Genomic DNA, 19,215 nt, shown 5'->3' on the forward strand with positions numbered 1-19,215 from the left:
TGTATGGCGTATCTTGTGAGGTATTCACCGATCATCATGGTCTTCAGCATTTGTTCAAGCAAAAGGATCTCAATTTGAGGCAGCGAAGGTGGCTAGAGTTACTTAAGGATTATGATATTACCATTCTGTATCACTCGGGGAAGGCCAATGTAGTGGCCGACGCTTTGAGCCGAAAGGCAGTTAGTATGGGGAGTCTAGCGTATATTCTAGTTGGGGAGAGGCCCTTTGCAGTTGATGTTCAGGCCTTGGCCAATCGGTTGGTGAGGCTGGATATTTCGGAGCCCAGTCGTGTGTTGGCTTGTATGGTTTCTCGGTCTTCCTTATATGATCGCACCAGAGAGCGCCAGTATGATGACACGCATTTGCTTGTCCTTAAGGACAGGGTCCAGCATGTTGATGCCAGAGACGTGACCATTGGCGAGTATGGTGTGCTGAGGATGCAGGGCCGGATTTGCGTGCCCAATGTGGATGGGCTTCGGGAGTTGATACTGGAGGAGGCCCATAGCTCGCGGTATTCCATTCATCCGGGTGCCGCAAAGATGTATCAGGATTTGAGGCAGCATTATTGGTGGAGAAGAATGAAGAAAGACATTGTAGGATTTGTGGCTCGGTGTCTCAATTGTCAGCAGGTAAAATATGAGCATCAGAGATCGAGTGGTGTACTTCAGCGGATGATTATTCCCGAGTGGAAGTAGGAGAGGATTACTATGGATTTTGTGAGTGGTCTTCCTCGGACTTTGAAGAATTTTGATTCGATTTGGGTGATTGTGGATCGGCTAACCAAGTCCGCGCACTTCATTCCAGTATGTATTACCTATTCTTCGGAGCGGCTGGCACGGATCTTTATCCGGGAGATTGTCCGATTGCATGGGGTTCTAATGTCTATTATCTCAGATAGGGGTACTCAGTTCACTTCTCAGTTCTGGAGGACTTTTCACCGGGAGTTGGGTACACAGGTGGAGTTGAGCACGGCATTTCATCCTCAGACGGACGGATAGTCCGAGCGTACTATTCAGATATTGGAGGACATGTTGCGTGCCTGTGTTATGGATTTTGGAGGTTCTTGGGATGGGTTTTTGTCGCTTGCAGAGTTTGCCTACAACAACAGTTATCAATCGAGCATTCAGATGGCTCCGTATGAGGCGTTGTATGGGAGGCGGTATAGATCTCCTGTTGGTTAGTTCGAGCCCGGTGAGGCTAGGCTATTGGGGACAGAGATGGTTCAGGATGCCTTGGAGAAGGTGAAGCTGATTCAGGGGAGGCTTCGTACAGCTCAGTCGCGTCAGAAGAGTTATGCGGACCGGAAGGTTCGAGATGTGTCTTATATGGTTGGTGAGAAGGTCTTGCTGAAGGTTTCGCCCATGAAGGGCGTTATGCGGTTTGGAAGGAAAGGGAAGCTGAGTCCGCGATTTATTGGACCTTTTGAGGTACTTAGGAGGATTGGAGAGGTGGCTTATGAGCTTGCCTTGCCACCCAGCTTGTTGGGCGTGCATCCGGTATTTCATGTATCTATGCTTCGGAAGTATATTGGGGACCCGTCCCATGTATTGGACTTCAGCATGGTTCAGTTGGATGATGATTTGACTTATGAGGTAGAGCCGGCAGCCATTTTGGATCGTCGGGTTCGAAAGTTGAGGTCAAAAGATATTACTTCAGTGAAAGTGCAGTAGAGTGGTCGGCCCGTGGAGGAGGCTACCTGGGAGACCGAGCGGGAGATGCGGAGTAGATATCCTCACATGTTTGAGGTTTCAGGTATGTTTCTTGACCCGCTCGAGGACGAGCGTTTGTTTTAGTTGGGGAGGATGTGACGACCCGGCCCGTCGTCACGTGAGTTACCGCCCCATTTCCCCCATTTTCTGCTTTCTTATGTTTCATTATAGGAGTCTTGGGTGAATGAGTCGATTTGGATTGGTTTTAGAAGGAAATGAGACACTTAGTCTCTGTAAAGAAGGTTTGAATTGGAAAAGTCAACCGGATGTTGACTTATGAGTTAGAGGGATCGGATGTGATCAGAATTTATTTTGGAGGTCCGGTGTAGAATTAGGCTTGAATTGGCAAATTTAGTATTTTGGCGAATTACGGTTGATAGGTGAGATTTTGATCCGAGGGTCGGAAGGGAATTCCGAGAGTTCTTGTAGCTTCGTTAGGAGATTTTGGATGTGTGTGCAAAATTTCAGCTCATTCAGAGGTATTTTGGTCGGGTTTTTGATCAAATGCGTAATTCGGAAGTTTTAGAAGAACTTAGGCTTGAATCCGATGTAATTTGAGGGTTTTGGTGTTATTTGTGGTGTTTTGATGATTGGAGCAAGTTTGAATGACGTTTTAAGATGGATTGGCATTTTTGGTTGAGGTCCCGGGGGCCTCGGGGTGATTTCGGATAGCCATCGGGATGGATTTTGGAGTTGTGAAATTGCTGGTTTGCTGATATCTGGTATTTCCGCATCTGCGGAGAAGGGGCCGCATATGCGGTTCCGCAGATGCAAAGATTTGGTCGCAGGTGCGAGTGTGGGCTATGTGGAGGAATTCCACAGAAGCGGAGGGGTTCCGCAGAAAGCGGTTCGTGTTGGTGAAGGGTGTTCCGCAGAAGCGGATGGAAAACCGCAGAAGCGGTAGTCGCATATGCGGAAAGGTAACCGCAGATGCGAAAAAAGACTGTTCAGAGAAGGGTTTTTAAAACTCATTTGGTTCCGCGAGCTTAAGTTCATTTCCTCCATTTTTGATCGACCTTGAGAGCTTTGGGGCAGAAATGGAAGGGGATTTCGACTAGGTGCGATTGGAGGTGAGTTCCTTGACCTTAATACATGATTTAACGGTAGAATTAATATAGAAATTTGTGGAAATTCATCAAAAGAGGGTAAAGCTAGGGCTTGGAAATTTGGTATTTCAAAGTGGGATTTGATGGGTCATTTGGGTTCGGATTTGGGAGTTTTTGGTATGTATAGACTCGTGGCAAGATAAGGAAATCCGTTGATGTAAAATTTTCTGAAATTTGAGGAGTGGTCCGGGGGCTCGGGTTTTGCAAATTTCGTGATTTTCGATGTTTTTCGATTCTCTTCGATTGGGTATTGTTCCATTGGCATATTGTGACGTATTCGTTGTGGTTTTGGTCAGATTCGACGCGCGAGGAGGCCGATTTGCGAGGCAAGGGCATAGCGAGCTAGGATTTTGGCCGGCTTGAGGTGAGTAATGATAGTAAATGATATCCTGAGGGTTTGAAACCCCGGATTTGCACAACGTAGTGCTATATTGAGGTGAAACACGCGCTTAATGGCGAGCGCGGGGTTGTTTAATACTGGGGATTTTGACTTGGTCCGTCTCGTTTGATACATTACCGCGTATTTGACTGGCTGATTTGTTTATCATCGTGATTTGGGCTTATTGCCATGTTTTGGGCTTAAATGCCGATTACTTGAATCTTTCGGGGATTGTTATCACTATTTCCTCACTATTTTGATACGTTATTTGAACTCAGTCCTAATAATTATACTGTTTTGTAAACTCAGCCACGTTAACTAAATTTTGAGATTTTAATGATATTTCACTGTTGTTTGGGCCGAGAACTACTATTTTATTGATCCTCGAGGGGCTTATGATGTTTCTGGACTGAGTGAGGCTTTCAGGCCTTGAGCGTGATGTGAGGAGGCTTTCAGGCCTCGAGTGTATTGTGAGGAGGCTTTCAGGCCTCGAGTGTATTGTGAGGAGGCTTTCAGACCTCGAGTGATATGGAGGAGGCTTTCAGGCCTCGAGTGTGATGTGAGAAGGCTTTCAGGCCTTATGTTGATATAGCGCTTGGGCCGTAAGGGGCCCCTCCGGAGTCTGCACACACATAATGAGCGCGGGTACCCATGTGATTTTAGAGAGAGCCCGAGGGGCTGATACTATGCTGTGTGACTTGGATTGAGCCCGAGGGGCTGTTACTATACTGAGCGATTGATACTGGGCCCGAGGGGCAGTTTTACTATTCACTACTCATTTACTGTTTTACCTGATTTATCTGTCTTTAAGAAAATGAGACTTCATTTGACCTTTTTTACTGTTTTACTGCTTAAGTGATTTACTGCCTGATATAGCATTGTCTTGTGCACTTATGTGTTTTCATGCCTTCAGTTATTATTTATTATTAGTACTCATTGGGTTGGAGTACTCACATTACTCCCTGCACCGTGTGTGTAGATTCAGGCACAGCAGAGTCCGCTCCTGAGCACTGATGTTCTTCACAGACATGCAGCGAGTTGGAGCTTCGAGGTAGCTGTTGACGTCCGCAGCCCCTTAACTCCCCTATTTTATGTTATTTCAGTTCCTTCAGGCTATTGTATCAGATATTCTATTTCCTAGACTTATAGTAACTCTGTAGTAGCTCATGACTTGTGACACCCCGGTTCGGGCTGTGTCGGGATGGTTTCCTTTTCTATTGTCGTTGTTCTCGCTTTTATAACTGTTTATACGCGTTGTGGATCTATTAATGCTAAGAAATTGTTAAAAGAGGTGTTTCCGTTTGTTCTGGCTGGCCTTGTCTTCACGAGAGGCGCCATCACGACCGGGGTATGGGAATTGGGCCGTGACAATGGCACGAAGGGTGTTCCCGTACAGGCAAGGATGAGGGACATGCATTATGTTGTGATATCTTTTCCTTCTGTATACGTTCATGCCTTTACCTTGAGTTGTTACTGTTGTACCTATGTTTTCTATGTGACTTTTCGTTGTTGTTCTGTCTTTGTTCTCTATCTCAATTGTTGTTGTGTTGCCCATGTCTTCTACTTGTTTAACTTGCAAATATCATGCCTCCCTTCTTGCTGATATATCTACATCCATGTCGTTTCTACTTTGTCTCACTTTAGTATAAGTCTTGTACCATGCTAGTTAGGTGAAATTTATGTTCCTCTTTCCTAATTACTGTAATTGCTTCCATGCCTCCAACCTAGTATATTACCATTGTCCATATGTCTTGCCTTGTTCATTATAGCTACTTGTGTATTTCTTACTTTGTCATTACTGTTATCAGCATTTCTGCCACCTGGTAGGTACTGTTATACGCATCTTTGGTGAGGATGAGATAAATGCACGAAGGATGTTGTCGTGCCATTTGATTTGATGTCTTGAGTACATTTTCCACACTATGAAAGTATGGATTTACTACCGTGATTTGCTGGTTATCACTCTAAGGAAAGGATTGGTCATGATATTGAAGAATATTAATCATGATTTCTTAAAGTAATCATTTACTGCTTCACATACATGTTTCAGTGTATCCCTGTTCTGTTATGTTCTAGTATTGTTCTATTGTTAGTCTACTGCATATGTTATATCAGTAAGTATCTTTTAACTATAAAGCCTCGTCACTACTTCAACGAGATTAGTCAAGATACTTACTGAGTACATGGGGTCGATTGTACTCAAACTATACTTCTGCACCTTGCGTGCAGATTTTGGAGCGGGGTTGCGGTGGATGACGGGGGCTAACTCTAAAGATGTTTGTGCCTTCCGGATCTGGCTACCCCTTGTCCCAGGGTAGTTCTAGAGTTGAATTATGTTTATGTACATTTGGAACAGAAGTTGTATTTATTTCATATCCGTTTTTGCAATAAACCAGTCTTAGTAGCGCATGTCTTGTATTACTATTCCTTGGGATATTATACAGAATCCAGACATATCAGTTGATGGTCACCTTATTTTATTAGAATTGTGTTAACTGTTAATTAGCTAACCTAACGAGTTGGGTTAGGTGCCATCACGACTAGTGAATTTTGGGTCGTGACAAGTTGGTATCAGAGCTCTAGGTTCATACGTTCTAGGTTCATAGGACGAACATATGCTTAAGTGGGGGAGGATCTAATGGTCGTTTTGAGCGTACACATTCCATTCAGTTGCTTGAAGTCTTGAGCAGATTCATATGATGTTTTATGACTTGAGTGAATCGTCGATTTTGGTTTTCAGGTGGTCCGAAGTTGATTTGAAAGAATAATTCTCAACTAAAAAGCTTTAAGTTGGAAGACTTGACCAAGTTTGACTTTTGTGTATCTGACCCCGGATCAGAGTTTTGATGGTTCCGTTAGGTCCGGATGGTGATTTTGGACTTGGGTGTAAGCCCGGATTTGCATTTGGATATTTCTTGAAGATTCTAGCGTTAATTGGCAAAAGTTGTCAATTTGGAGTTTTGAAATATTCATAAGTTTGATCGGAAGTTGATTTTGGTGATATCGGGTTTGAATTTTGGTTTCGGAAGTTGGAATAGCTTTGTTATGTCATTTGAAGCTTGTATGCAAAATTTGTGGTCATTCGGAGCTGATTTGATATGGTTCGGCATGAATTTCGGAAATTAAAAGTTCATTAAGTTTGATTTGAGGTGCGATTCATGGTTTTTATGTTGTTTGATGTGATTTGAAGCTTTGAATAAGTTTGTATCGTATTTTAAGACTCCTTGGTATGATTGAATGGGGTCCCGAGGGGCTCGGGTGTGTTTTGGATCATTGGTTGAGAAAATAGTTAAGGATTTGATGTTTGACCATGGTCAATATCGGATCAAGATGACCTCTTTATGGTGTTTTGGAGTGCGCAAGCAGGTTTGTAACATGTTTTATGATTGAAATGCATATATAGTTTGTGTCCGGGTGGTTTCGAACGAGTTTTGGGTGTTAAAACAAAAATTCTTTAGTTGCTGATTTTCTGGTGTAAAATAATTACGAAAATGTCATTTTTATCCCTTAAATTTTCAGACTTCCTTTAAAACTTCAAAACATCATATTCCTTCATTTTAATGATTTAAAAGTCTATCTTTGGTGTAATCTTGCAAAGTTTATGTTAGGCTTATCAAATACGAGTTTAGGGGTCATCTTGGATCTGATTCGAGCTATAATAACCGCCGCATTTTTTACCTATTCCGAAATTTAGTCACTTTTTCTTACATAATTTTGGAGCTCGGATTTGGGCAATTTTGGAGAGGATTTTCACCACATGAATTGAGGTAACTTTTTTCTACTCGGTTTTGATTATATTTCATGAATCTATCTTCATTTTTGGTATTTGATTGATGATTACAAAAGAGAAATTGAAGGTTTTTGTCTAAACTTTACTAAAGCGAAATTTTGAGTTATGAACATCGATTCGGAGTCAGAATTGAGTGAAATTAGTATGGTTCGACTTGTAATTGAATGAGTTATCAGATTTTGTGAGTTTTGTCGGGTTCTGAATTACGAGGCTGAGTTTGACTTTGAGTAATGTGTAAAGATTCGACTTTATCGATTGGGTTTGCTTCCTATGGCATTATTTTATGATTTTGAGTTGCTTTTAGCTAGCTTCGAGCCATTCGGAGGAATTTGTATTTATTTCATATCCGTTTTTGTAATAATCCAATCTTAGTAGGTCATTTCTTGTATTATCAGTCCTTGGATATTGTATGGAATCCAAACATATCAGTTGATGGTCACCTTTATTTTATTAGAATTGTGTTAACTGTTAATTGGCTGACCTAACGGGTTGGGTTAGGTACCATCACGACTAGTGAATTTGGGTCGTGACAACTCTAGAAGTGAATTGTCAAATTTGTGGTCCTTGTACATTTACTGAGAGTTGTGCCATCAAGTTAGAAGCAAGACCATCACCAATGTAGCTATCACTAATTTCTTGCATCCAGCTTGGGACTGTCATGCTTATAACATGAAGTGAAGCTTGAGGGTGTGTGTCATCTAGAACATGCAAGCCTTCTTATTGTCTTGAAAAGGCATCAGCCACTCTATTCTCAGACCCTCTCTTGTATTGGACCTCATAGTCCAGTCCCAACAACTTGGCCAATCCCTTTTGTTGGAAAGCTGAACTGACTTTCTGGTCAAGCAGGTACTTTAAACTATGGTGATCTTTCCTCACTACAAAGTGCTTATATTGGAGATATTGTCTCCATTTGTATATAGCAATGAGTAATTCCATATATTCTTTTTCATAAACGGATTTTTCCTTATGACTGAGTGCCAGTACCTTGCTAAAAAATGCTATCCGCCTTCCTTTTTGTATTAGGAAAACATCGATACCCGAGTAGCTAGCATCTGTATCGACTATGAATTCCTAAGTGTAATTTGGCAAAGCAAATACTGGTGTAGTTAACATGGCTTTCTTAAGTGTTATGAAAGCTTGTTTTGCCTCTTCATTCCACTTGAATGCATCATTTTTAAAGAGGTCTGTTAGTTGTCTACAAATAGTGCCATAGTGAGCCACATATTTCCTGTAATAACCTGTTAGGCCTAAGAACCTCTAAGAGCATTGAGAGTGGTTAGTATGGGCCAGTTAACCATGGATTCCACCTTGCTAGGGCCAGCTGCTACTCCAAGAACATCGATGACATGACCAAGGTATTCAACTTGAGGTTGGCCAAATGAACACTTAGATCTCTTAGCATAAAGAGTGTTCTTTTCAGAATGTCAAAAACCAAGGATAAATCGCTCACATGTTCATACAAGGATTTGTTATAAATCAATATGTCGTCAAAGAACACTAGTACAAATTTTCTGAGGAAAGGCTGGAAAACTTGGTTCATTAAGGCTTAAAAAGTTGCAGGAGCATTTGTAAGCCCAAAGGTCATTACTCTGAACTCATAGTGGCCAATATGTGTCCTGAATGCAGTCTTGAAAACCTCTTCTGCCTTCATTTTGATTTGGTGGTATCCAGCCCTCAGATCCACCTTAGAGAAAATCACAAACCCATGTAATTCATCTAACAAGTCATCCACAATGAGTATAGGGTATTTGTATTTGACTGTAATGTCATTCAACCCTTTATAGTCCATACAAAATCTCCAGGTTCTATATTTTTTCTTCACTAATACGGTTGGAGATGAGAATGGTGATTGGTTGGGCTGAATGATCCCACTCAATAGCATCTATGTTACTTGTCTCTCCAACTCTTCCTTTTAGTTGTATATGTAAGGGCTCAAATTGACAGGAGTTTCCCTAGGTTTTAATGGAATTTGATGATCCAATGACCCGGTAGAAGGTAAGCCTTTAGGTTCTGCACAAATTTCTTGATAGTCACTCAGTACCTCTTGTATAGGGGTAGATGTTTCTTCCTCTTGTGATGGACTCACACTGACCATAAACAGATGTGCTATGAGTGTGTGTCAATTCATCAATAATCTCACCATGGAGCTGCTATTGATCATATATAGTCCGCCCTCTTCAATAATGGAATGTAAGACACTCTTGTTGCCCTTTCTTCCAATTGTCACAGTATTCTTCTCATGGTCAAACTTGGTGGGTTGTACTTTTTCATCCAATAATTTCCTAATACCAAGCCACAACCACCTAAGTTGATGATCCTCAAGTCTTCTTGAAATGATTTTCCTCCCACCTTCCAACTGAACCCCATGCAACAAGCATTGCACATCACATACTTTCCATCTGCAACAGTCACCCTTATTGGTGGACTATAAACGGGTACATATCCAGTTTTCTTCATAACTTGTTCATGAATAAAGCTGAGAGTGCTCCCAGAAACCACTAGAATTGCTAGAGTTTTGTTTTTGATAACCCCTTTGAATAGTATTGAGTTTACTCCTGAGTTGTTACCAGCTAATGCGTCGAGGCATATAGCCTCTAAAAACTCCTATTGGATCTCACCTTCAATGACAATATTGTCCATTGCAGAATCTTCCTCTTGAGTCTGTGGTTCTATTATCACTGTTGCAGGACTATCTTAATCTTTACCCACTAAACATTCTAGTTGTCTAGTTTTGCACCGGTGACTAAGAGCATATTTTTTGCTATATTTAAAACACAAACGATTGGACTTTCTGTATTCATATACCTCAGGGCTCAACCTATAGGCTCTAGTTCTGTTGGGTATTGGATTTATGGTTCTATTCGCATTTGTAACTCTAGTTTGTAAAGCGTCCATCCCAGTCGAGCTGTCCTTTCTATGCACAACCTCAATAGCTTTTTCCTGCATTCTAGCCTGCTCGATGGCTTCATTCAAGGTAGCAGGTTTGGACAGCTTCATTGTCTATTTGATTTCTTCCTTAAGGGCCCACATAAAATTGGATAAGAAGTGAGACTCATTTAATACAGGGTTCCTCATTATCATTTGTGCCTTAAGGTCTTCGAATTTTTCTGAAACTTCCCTTACTGATCTATTTTGATTTAATTTATTGAATTCCTATACAATGTCTCCCATTAAGGTTTCACCAAAGTTAATACGTAGTTCATCTTTAAATTCCCCCCAAGTTGTTACTCCCCTACTTAAAACGACAGAATTATACGAAGTTTCAGTTACACAATTCAAGTATAAAGCAGCAGCATCTACCTCAATATTTTCAGCAGTTCTATAAAATTTAAAATACCTTTCACATTTTTTGAGCCCAACCTTAGGTTCATCACCTTCGAACACAGAAGTTCCCATTTGGGAGGAGGTATTGGCCAACCTAGAATCATGTTAGTTGTACTATCATAGCCAGGTGCTGGTAGCAATCTATCGCCAAGTAGATTGACATTTTCTGCTGCTCTCACAGGCCTGGGTAACAGCCCGTAGCCTTGAGAATTTGCATTGTCATATACTCTAGCAGGTTCTTCCTCAAGCGCAGTCAGTCAATCCATGCTCTGCCTAAAAGCTTCACGTATATTCATCCGTGTCTCGTTCAGTTCCTTACAGGTGGCTATCAGTTCCTCCATCGATTTATCGTATTTTGCAAGCTTTTCATCCATCAACTTTATTCGTGTGCCTTCCGCCTTTATCGTGCCCACAAGTTTCAGAATCGGGCTCTGATACCAAATGTTAGAGTCAGACCAATTAATTTGGAATTTAACAAATGCAAAAAAAAGAGTTACAACATTTTTGGGACAATTTTTCGATTTATATTGAAATGAAAAACAAAAAATTACAAAGCTAAGGAAAATGGAAATTGATAACTAAATGAAGTAGAACTCCATGGTTGTACTCTAGATTTGTATAAGAAGAGAAAGGATTGGGGTTAGAAGAGAAAAGAAAGAGGAGAGAATCAGGAAGAAGAGAAGGAAGAGTGGGAGAAGAGAGATACCGTGTTTCGTTACTCTTCTCTGCAGAGTTTCTTAGTTAAATAACAAACTCTTCATCAGCTGGCAAAATTTGGACCCTTGAGCTTCATTAAGTGATGATTGTTTCGAGCCTTGATTAAGTGATCCGTTAGGCCTACCCTACTGATTCAAGTTCGAACTCCGCTAACCACATTTATTTAACTAACAATTTCGGGGTCAAAACACACACCCGACCAATCAACCATATTCTTCTAATCTATTACCATTGTCACTTCAAACAAAATTAAAAAGAAAAAGAAATCTACATACAAGCCCTTGTAATCTTAGGTGGTTTTCTGAATGTTGAAGTACAGTTAACAAAATTCGCTGTCATTTCTGCTAAGGCTTAGAAAGTGTCGGTGGTGTTAATGTTAGTATTGCCACTGGCGTTCGTGGCGATGTGAATGGAGTGTTTTATGCCATCGCTGCCAACTGAAGGGATAAAGTGCAGTTGATGACTAGGACAGTATAAACTCCGCGTAGCCCTAGTCAGGAAGGATTTTGTGACCATAGATAGTAATTAGGTTTTGGTGTTTGTTTAAAGGGACCACCCTGTATAAATAACTAGGCTTTGAAGCTAAACCTATTGCAGCAAAGTTGTTATAACCTCCTCTAAAAGCAGGCATGAGAATGAAGTTTGTAAGTAATAAAGTTGAACGCTCTCTTAATAACGTTATTTTCAAGCAGATAGTCTTTTTTTTGTTTATCTTTTTTCTAAGTGACAATGATGATAGATTAGATAAGATGAGTCGATGGGTTGGATTAGTTTGATTAAAATAAATTGGGTATTTAAAATTGATCTTAGGCCAACCACATGTACTTTTTAAGTTGGGAGTAGAACATTTCACGGATGGGGGCAAATATGACTGAAAGTATAACAGTAGAGATTGGAATATTCAAAAGTAAAACAGATGGTAGATATGATTTGTTTCATAGTACAAGGTAAATATGACTATGTTTCGTATGTTGTACTCCCTCCATTTCAATTTAAATTATATATTAAACTTATCGAAATTCAAACTATATGAAGTTTGACCAACATTTTAAAATATATTTGTTATCATATTGATATGAGAAAAGTTGCAGTTTATAGTATTTCTCGTATAGTTTTTGAATATCTAAATTTTAGTTTTAAAATTTTGAGTTGAACTAATTATGCTCCACAATTTAATCAAATTGACTCTCGATACATGAAATGTATCATCTAAAATGAATGAGAGAGCATAACATAGTGATTGTTATGATAAATGGATTGCCTACTTTAACAAATTTTTGAATGGTACAAACATAGATGACCCCAACTATTAATAGAGGGTAAAGTTACGATCGTACCATATTGCATAGTTAAAGGGTAAATTTAGACATTTTTCCTTTAAAGAAAAATCTCATGCCACGATACTCCTTCGTTTAGAGTGATTAATTATTTGTCTATTCCTTCATCCTTAACTTGAGGTTATGAATTCAAACCCTAGGTATGAAATCTCCTTTGTTAGGTAACGGTTTACCCCTAATGTGAAACTTTTTTGCACTAATCAAGATCTAGTCGTGCTCCAAAGCGTATATTAAAACTAGAAAGAGTTACAAGAAAATACACATGACTTCACACCATAACAAAAAATGGCCCATGTTTTTAAGTTTTACCCAACCTAGCCCATATTGTACATATTTTAAAAGCATTAGTAAATTCAAAATCTGTATTCTTACAACCAATGCTTTAAATGCTATGTAGTTAAATTTGTGTTCTCACAACCATTGCTTTCACTCTCTCTTCTTCTCACATCTTCTACATATGCTTCAAGGGGTCGTCCGCCATTACTGCTTCTCCCCATGTGTCACCTGGTTGCAATATAAGAAAATTGAACAGTATAAGTCCACCATTGAAGGCCATTCAAAGCTTTGCTTTCGAAAATCGGATTTTTTTGAGTTAGTTAGTTGTTTGGATTGGTATTGTTCCAATTGATTGAAAATATCAAAAGGAGTTCAAAATTTAAATTTGAAGTGATTTGGAGTAGATTTGAGCGAGATTTGAGTTAAATTTCAGAAAAAACGCAAGGACGAAGATGAAGTCAGTTTTTTGTATAATGATGTATAATCTTGTATAATAGTGTGTACGAGTGTATAAACACATCTTATACATTATTATACACTTTTATACACCTTTATACAAGCGTCTGTAGACGAACTTCTTCCACGATTTTTTGTTGCAATTCTTGTTCAAAACCAGTCCAAATCTCTATTAAATGACTTCAAATTTTATATTCAACATCCTTATACTATTTCTAATAAGTCTAAATAACACCCGCTCCAAATTTCTCACAAAATCAAATTTAAAATTTAAAACCATATTTTTAAGCTTGTTAAAAATCTAATTTTCACCACCCAAATGGATTTGGTTTGTTGAGCTAATATTTGAGTCACAGTTACTGATTCGAAAATTAACTTAAAAGCTTGAGCAATCTTTTTTAAAAATTAAATAGTAATTTCGAGAACCTATTGAAGTTGAATGTTGAGTATTAGCTTATTATTTTTGAGGTAGTTAGTTGTAAATTGAAATATGAGCTATAAAATTAAAAAGTAGGGAGCCAGTTGTTTTTATGTGAAATTTTTCTTTAAAACTATTTGTTGAGGACTAATTGTAGAACACTATTTTCTAATGGGGCATATTAGAACTTTTCAACAATTTCCCGGGAGCAAACTGATATTTAGTCCTCTCGTCAAAACCAAAGTCCCAAGCCTGAGGTATCCATTGTGTTTTCCTACTTCCATTCTGAATCTCCAGAAGAATACTCAGATCTCAATTTCCTCTGCAATTCAGGTAAAGCAAAACTCAAATCTCTTCTATTATTTCTTCAAAATAATAAATTTATTTGCGCTTTTTCTGTTTTCTCGGCAGCTTTCTGCGGTGGTTTATTGACCAAGATTTGGTTTTTCTTTGATCTGTTGTATTTTTTTTTGAATGTGTTCGAGTCTATTTTTCAATTTCTTGATTGGGTATGCGTAAATATTTGATCTTTTTGAGTTTTTGTCAGGTATAAAACTAAAAATGGGTGAACCAAAGAAGCAGCAGCCAGTTTTCACTAAGGTTGATCAGCTTAGACCAATGGCTACAGGCCTAAATCTTACAGTGAAGGTGGTTAATACAAAAATGGTAGTGCCAAAGGGAAATCAAAGCCGCCAGATGCGATTAGCTGAATGCTTGGTTGGTGATGAAACTGGAATGATCATTTTCACTGCTAGAAATGATCAAGGTATTGAATTTAGTATTTACCTGTAAAAGGAGAGAATCCTGTTTCCTATTATGTTCCTTTGCATTAATCTTTATAATATGGAGAAGGGTAGAGGAGCAGGCTCATTATCCACCAAATTTCCAGACGTGCATTAGCTTGCCCTCGGCGATTCATTGGTTATAAAAGAAAAGATTAATCTGGATAATAAGGGGATAAGGGTAGTAAAGATTGTACCTTTAATATTAATTGACTAAGTAAGGGATCTAATTTGTCTAAGTTTTCATGTTTTCTTATGGTCTTATCATACATTCCTGCTGTGAACTTCATGTGCTAATGCTGTTTTTTTTTTGTTGGGGAGGGGGGGAGGGAGAACAATGAGATACTCGAATATGGTGTGATCTAACGCTTAATGCTAAGCGTAGGGAATAATAGTTGGTACTTTTCCAATCAACATGCTTTTGCATTTGTTTTTAAGGCCATGTTGTCGAAGTCTCAGACTCTCAGCTCTTACGGGGTCTACTGTCTAAGATACTAGCACTTGGGTAAAATCAGAAAATCTCTTAGGGTAATACTATCTCTGTTCTTCTATAATCTTCCTTGGAGTTGTTCTAGAGGCACATATTTCTGTGATCTACATTTTGGTCCATGCTTAAGCTTATCTACCCTCCTTACTCCTTAGGATCCAAGATTATATGATTGTAAATACTTCTGGTGTATTACATCAGATTGATACCGGTCAAACAGAAAAAAAAGAATCAGATTGCTATTTTCTAGTCTTCACAAGGCTTTTTCGTGAGACAATCTTAGCTTTGGGATGAAGAGCTGATCAGATTAAGGTACTGCACCTCGGCATGATTTGAGGTTTGGCTAACTGTAAAAGTGATGAGAAATTTTGAAGCGGCCCCTAGGAGCATGTTCATATTAATTGCTCTCTCACCTGTTGATACCGGGTCCACCTTCCAATACGTGAACAGATTTATGGTTAGTACTTGGCAAGAATTGCTCATGTTAAAGATTTTATTTGTCCTCTAGACACATGGTCTAGCATGTTAGTGTTAGACTGTTACTAAGTATTATGTGAGTCGAGAGGAGTGAGCCCTAGGGTAGGGACTAACATGTTTGCTGGAATACAGTTCATAGCTCTAGCTGATCGTCAAATTAAGACAAGTTAAGTTCTCTGGTGTTTACCATTTTGCGTTTCCAAAAGTAGGATCAAGAAGGGAAACAATAGGAGAAACTTTTGCTTTTTAGTTATTCCGCCACGGTTTAAGGACTGTTGGATTAGGTTCAGATCTTGCCGATCTATGATACATGAATAGGAGAAAAATAGAGTTCAATATCCCTTATTTTGATGCTTGATCCTAGTTCAATTTTCTTTGGAAATATAGGAAAATTATCCAAACCATTGTTATTTTAGGTTGATTCAAGCAATCAATATATGCCTCCAGCCCAAACAAGTTGGGGTTGGGCAATATGAATCTCTACATACTCTGCTCAATTTGAGCTGCTACATTCCAATATTAGTATCTCTCTAAGGTAAGTTAGGGGTTCTGAAAAACTAGAGATTCTTTATATCTCAAACTTATTCTTTTTACTTAGATCTGGTGTAAGTGTAACCAACAACTAATTGGCAACTCAAACTAATTGGTATCCCTAATGGAACAACTGCTTTCATTGCTATTTTAGTTAGATTCAAAGCAATTAAATCTGATCTTTTATTTTCGACTGATTTTAACTGACAAACTTGTTACGATCTTTTTGAATATTTGAGAGTTAAGACATACTTGAAACTTGGCTGACGTTGCACTTTTGAGGCCGAGATTTTACTTGACTGGACTGTGAGTCCATCGGGCAATCAGTCGGCATTCAACATTTTATTCTTTTTTTTCTTTTGATAAGTAATTCAACATGCTATTATTCTGTATGGAGGGCTTATGATAAAGTGCCAAGGGAGGTTCTGTGGAGATGTTTTGGGGCTAGAGGTGTATCTGTTCCTTACATTAGGGCTATTAAGGACATATATGATGGAGCTAAGACTCGAGTGAGGACCGTGGGAGGGGACTCGGAAAACTCCCTAATTATGATGGGGTTGCATCAGGGGTCAGCCCTCAGTCCATTTCTATTTGCCTTGGCGATCGACGCGCTGACTCGCCAAATACAAGGAGAGGTGCCGTAGTGTATGTTATTTGCAGATCACATTGTTCTTATTGACGAGACGCAAGGCGGTGTTAACGGGAGGTTAGAGATTTGGGCAAACCCTGGAGTCTAAAGGTTTCAAGTTGAGCAGGACCAAGACGAATATTTGGAGTGCAAGTTCACTGGGACAACTCAGGTTGTGGACGAAGAAGTGAGGCTTGATTCTCAAGTCATACCTAGGAGAGAGTTTTAAATACCATGGGTTAGTTCTACAAGGGAATGGAGAGATCGACGAGGATGTTATACATCGTATCGGGGCAGGATGGATGAAATAGAGGCTTGCTTCAAGTGTTTTGTGTGATAAGAATGTGCCACCTAAACTTAAAGGTAAATTTTATAGAGCAGTGGTCAGACCGACTACGTTATATGAGGCGGAGTGTTGGCCAATCAAGATCCCATGTCCAAAGGATGAAGGTGGCTGAATTGAGGATGTTGAGATGGATGTGCAGGCATACCAGGCAAGATATAATTGAAAATAAAGTTATTTGGGACAAGGTGGGCGTGGCCCATGTGGAGGACAAAATGCGGGAGGCGAGACTTAGATGGTTCGTGCATGTGAAGAGGAGAGATACAGATGCACCGGTGAGCAGGTGTGAGAGGTTGACCCTGGAGGGCCCAAGGAGAGGTAGAGGTAGGCCGAAGAAGTATTGAGGAGAGGTGATTAGTCAAGATATGGCGTTGCTCCAGGTCACTGAGGATATGACCATGGATAGGAAGGTGTGGAGGTTGAGAATAAAGGTAAAGGGTTAGGATAGGTCGCGTAGCGTTCAGTGTTGTCAAAGGCGCGCTTAAGCCCTGAAGCGAGGCTCAAACACGTTGAGCACTTCGCCTCGCTTTGTGGGCGCTTTAGTGTCGCATCAAAGCTCTAAGGCATACTTTTCCTTGCCAATGAGTGTAATCCTGGAAAGACGACCTTAAATAATTGATATTTCACTTTTTCGTGAATTGTTTTTCAATTTCTTTGTCCATATATTTGTTATTCATGCTTATAATGATTAGTCTTGGACACCATGCATATTTTTACTTTTTCTCCCGTTGCGCCTTTTTTCATTAAAGCCCACGCTTTATTGCGCTTTGCGCTTAAAGCCCCAACGGACCTTAGAGCTTTTTTGCAATTTTTGCCTTTGATAACACTAGTAGCGTTGTCCTTGTCTGTAACAGTAGCTTTAGTACATGAGTTAGTGTTATTTATGTATTTTCGTATTCCTTAACGTTTGTGATTACTTGTCGTTGCTTTCATTTCAGCCTTCTGATTACACTACTCAGTTTTGTACCTTTGTATTTTTGCTTCGGTTTTCTAGTTGGTGTGCTTGCTGTTGCCCTTTCCTTTTATCTTTCCTAAGCCGAGGGTCTTTCGGAAACAACCTCTTTGCCTTCTTGAAGGTAGGGGTAAGATCTGCGTACATACTACCCTCCCCAAACTCTACTTGTGGGTTTACACTGGGTCTGTTGTTGTTGTATTCTTCTGTGTAGCTCAATCTTGGAGTAGTTAAAAGCAAATAACTTTCTGATAATTAAAAAAAAAAAAACAAAAGAGCCCCGCTATTCTGTAAACCTTAATTACGTCTCTAGTTTTGTGACGAAAAATTGCATAAGTAATTAAGGCAAGCCATCAAGTACAGATATCATTCATTTGTTGGTATGTTACATGTCTTTACTGGAAGAACTGTATGATATCAGATATATTAGGGAATCATTGCTTAAGTTTCTTTCATATAGTTGGCTGTGCGATCCAAGCCATGCTTGGCTTCTTTCAAAATTTAGCAAACTGAGCTCAGTCTTTTAGAAGCTGACTTTCTATCTGTTTCTGCATCTTGTAAGCATCATATAAATTTTTTAAAGGAAGGAGAATTGTGAAATTAAATATTTAGTCAGGGAGGTTCTTCTTTTCACTGCTTTCATATTCAGCTTTCCTGAATTGCTCGGCCAATTCGGCGATGCTGTTTTTCTTCCCATCTCTTCATGTGATGGCTGTAATTTGGATTCATAGGCTCCTTCATTTTGGAAAGCTGGTAACTTTTTAGTGTAATTATTTTGGTGATTGATTTTGAAATTATCACCACTATGCTGTCAAATAACATGTCTCTTTTACATTATAGGTTAAAAACAATTAGTGTATCTTGAATCTCTCTATTTTTTTTCCCACTGCTTCCGTGGATTGTGTTTGGGATTTCATCGTGTGTCGCTACCTTTTCCTTCTATTAACTTGGGGATTTCTTTTTCAGTTGACATGATGACAGAAGGTGCTACTGTAATTTTGCGCAATGCTAAAATTGACATGTTCAAGGGATCGATGAGACTTGCAGTGGACAGATGGGGACGTATTGAAGTTACTGAACCTGCTAGTTTCTCTGTCAAGGAAGACAACAATCTGTCCCTTATTGAGTTTGAACAAGTGACTGTTGTTGAACAGTGATTCGAGGCAGCCATAACAACGGTAATGCCGTTAGAGAGAAGCAATATAAGTAAGTTTGGTTCTTTTAGGGGCACTAATATCAGTTGAGGGAAAACTACTTAGTTGTTTAGTCAGAAAGCTTTTTGTAGTTGAGGTGACTGGTCCAAATGTTTTGTAGATAGCAAGTCATGTAGCTGCAATAAACCGTAGTACAACTTGCTCGTTTCTTTGTTTTTTTTTTTTTGAGAAGGATTGATTTTCAAAGTATTATGCGCCTTCGTTTTGTTTTTATGTAGCCACCATAGAACTTTAGTATATTTGCTTATAACTTCTTTCTTTCCCTTTGCTCCAACTTTTTTCCATATCT

At 39.3% G+C, this 19,215-nt stretch overlaps 1 protein-coding gene across 1 annotated transcript; it reads left to right on the forward strand.

Annotated features, from left to right (window-relative positions):
- LOC109235449 (uncharacterized protein At4g28440) lies at positions 13,737-19,189 on the forward strand. Its single transcript, XM_019401567.1, has 3 exons — positions 13,737-13,845; positions 14,060-14,278; positions 18,679-19,189. Exons 2-3 carry the CDS (start codon positions 14,074-14,076, stop codon positions 18,867-18,869), a joined length of 396 nt encoding a protein of 131 aa, XP_019257112.1. The 5' UTR covers positions 13,737-13,845; positions 14,060-14,073; the 3' UTR covers positions 18,870-19,189.

This window comes from Nicotiana attenuata, chromosome 12 (assembly GCF_001879085.1).
Source record: "Nicotiana attenuata strain UT chromosome 12, NIATTr2, whole genome shotgun sequence".
NCBI lineage: Eukaryota > Viridiplantae > Streptophyta > Magnoliopsida > Solanales > Solanaceae > Nicotiana > Nicotiana attenuata.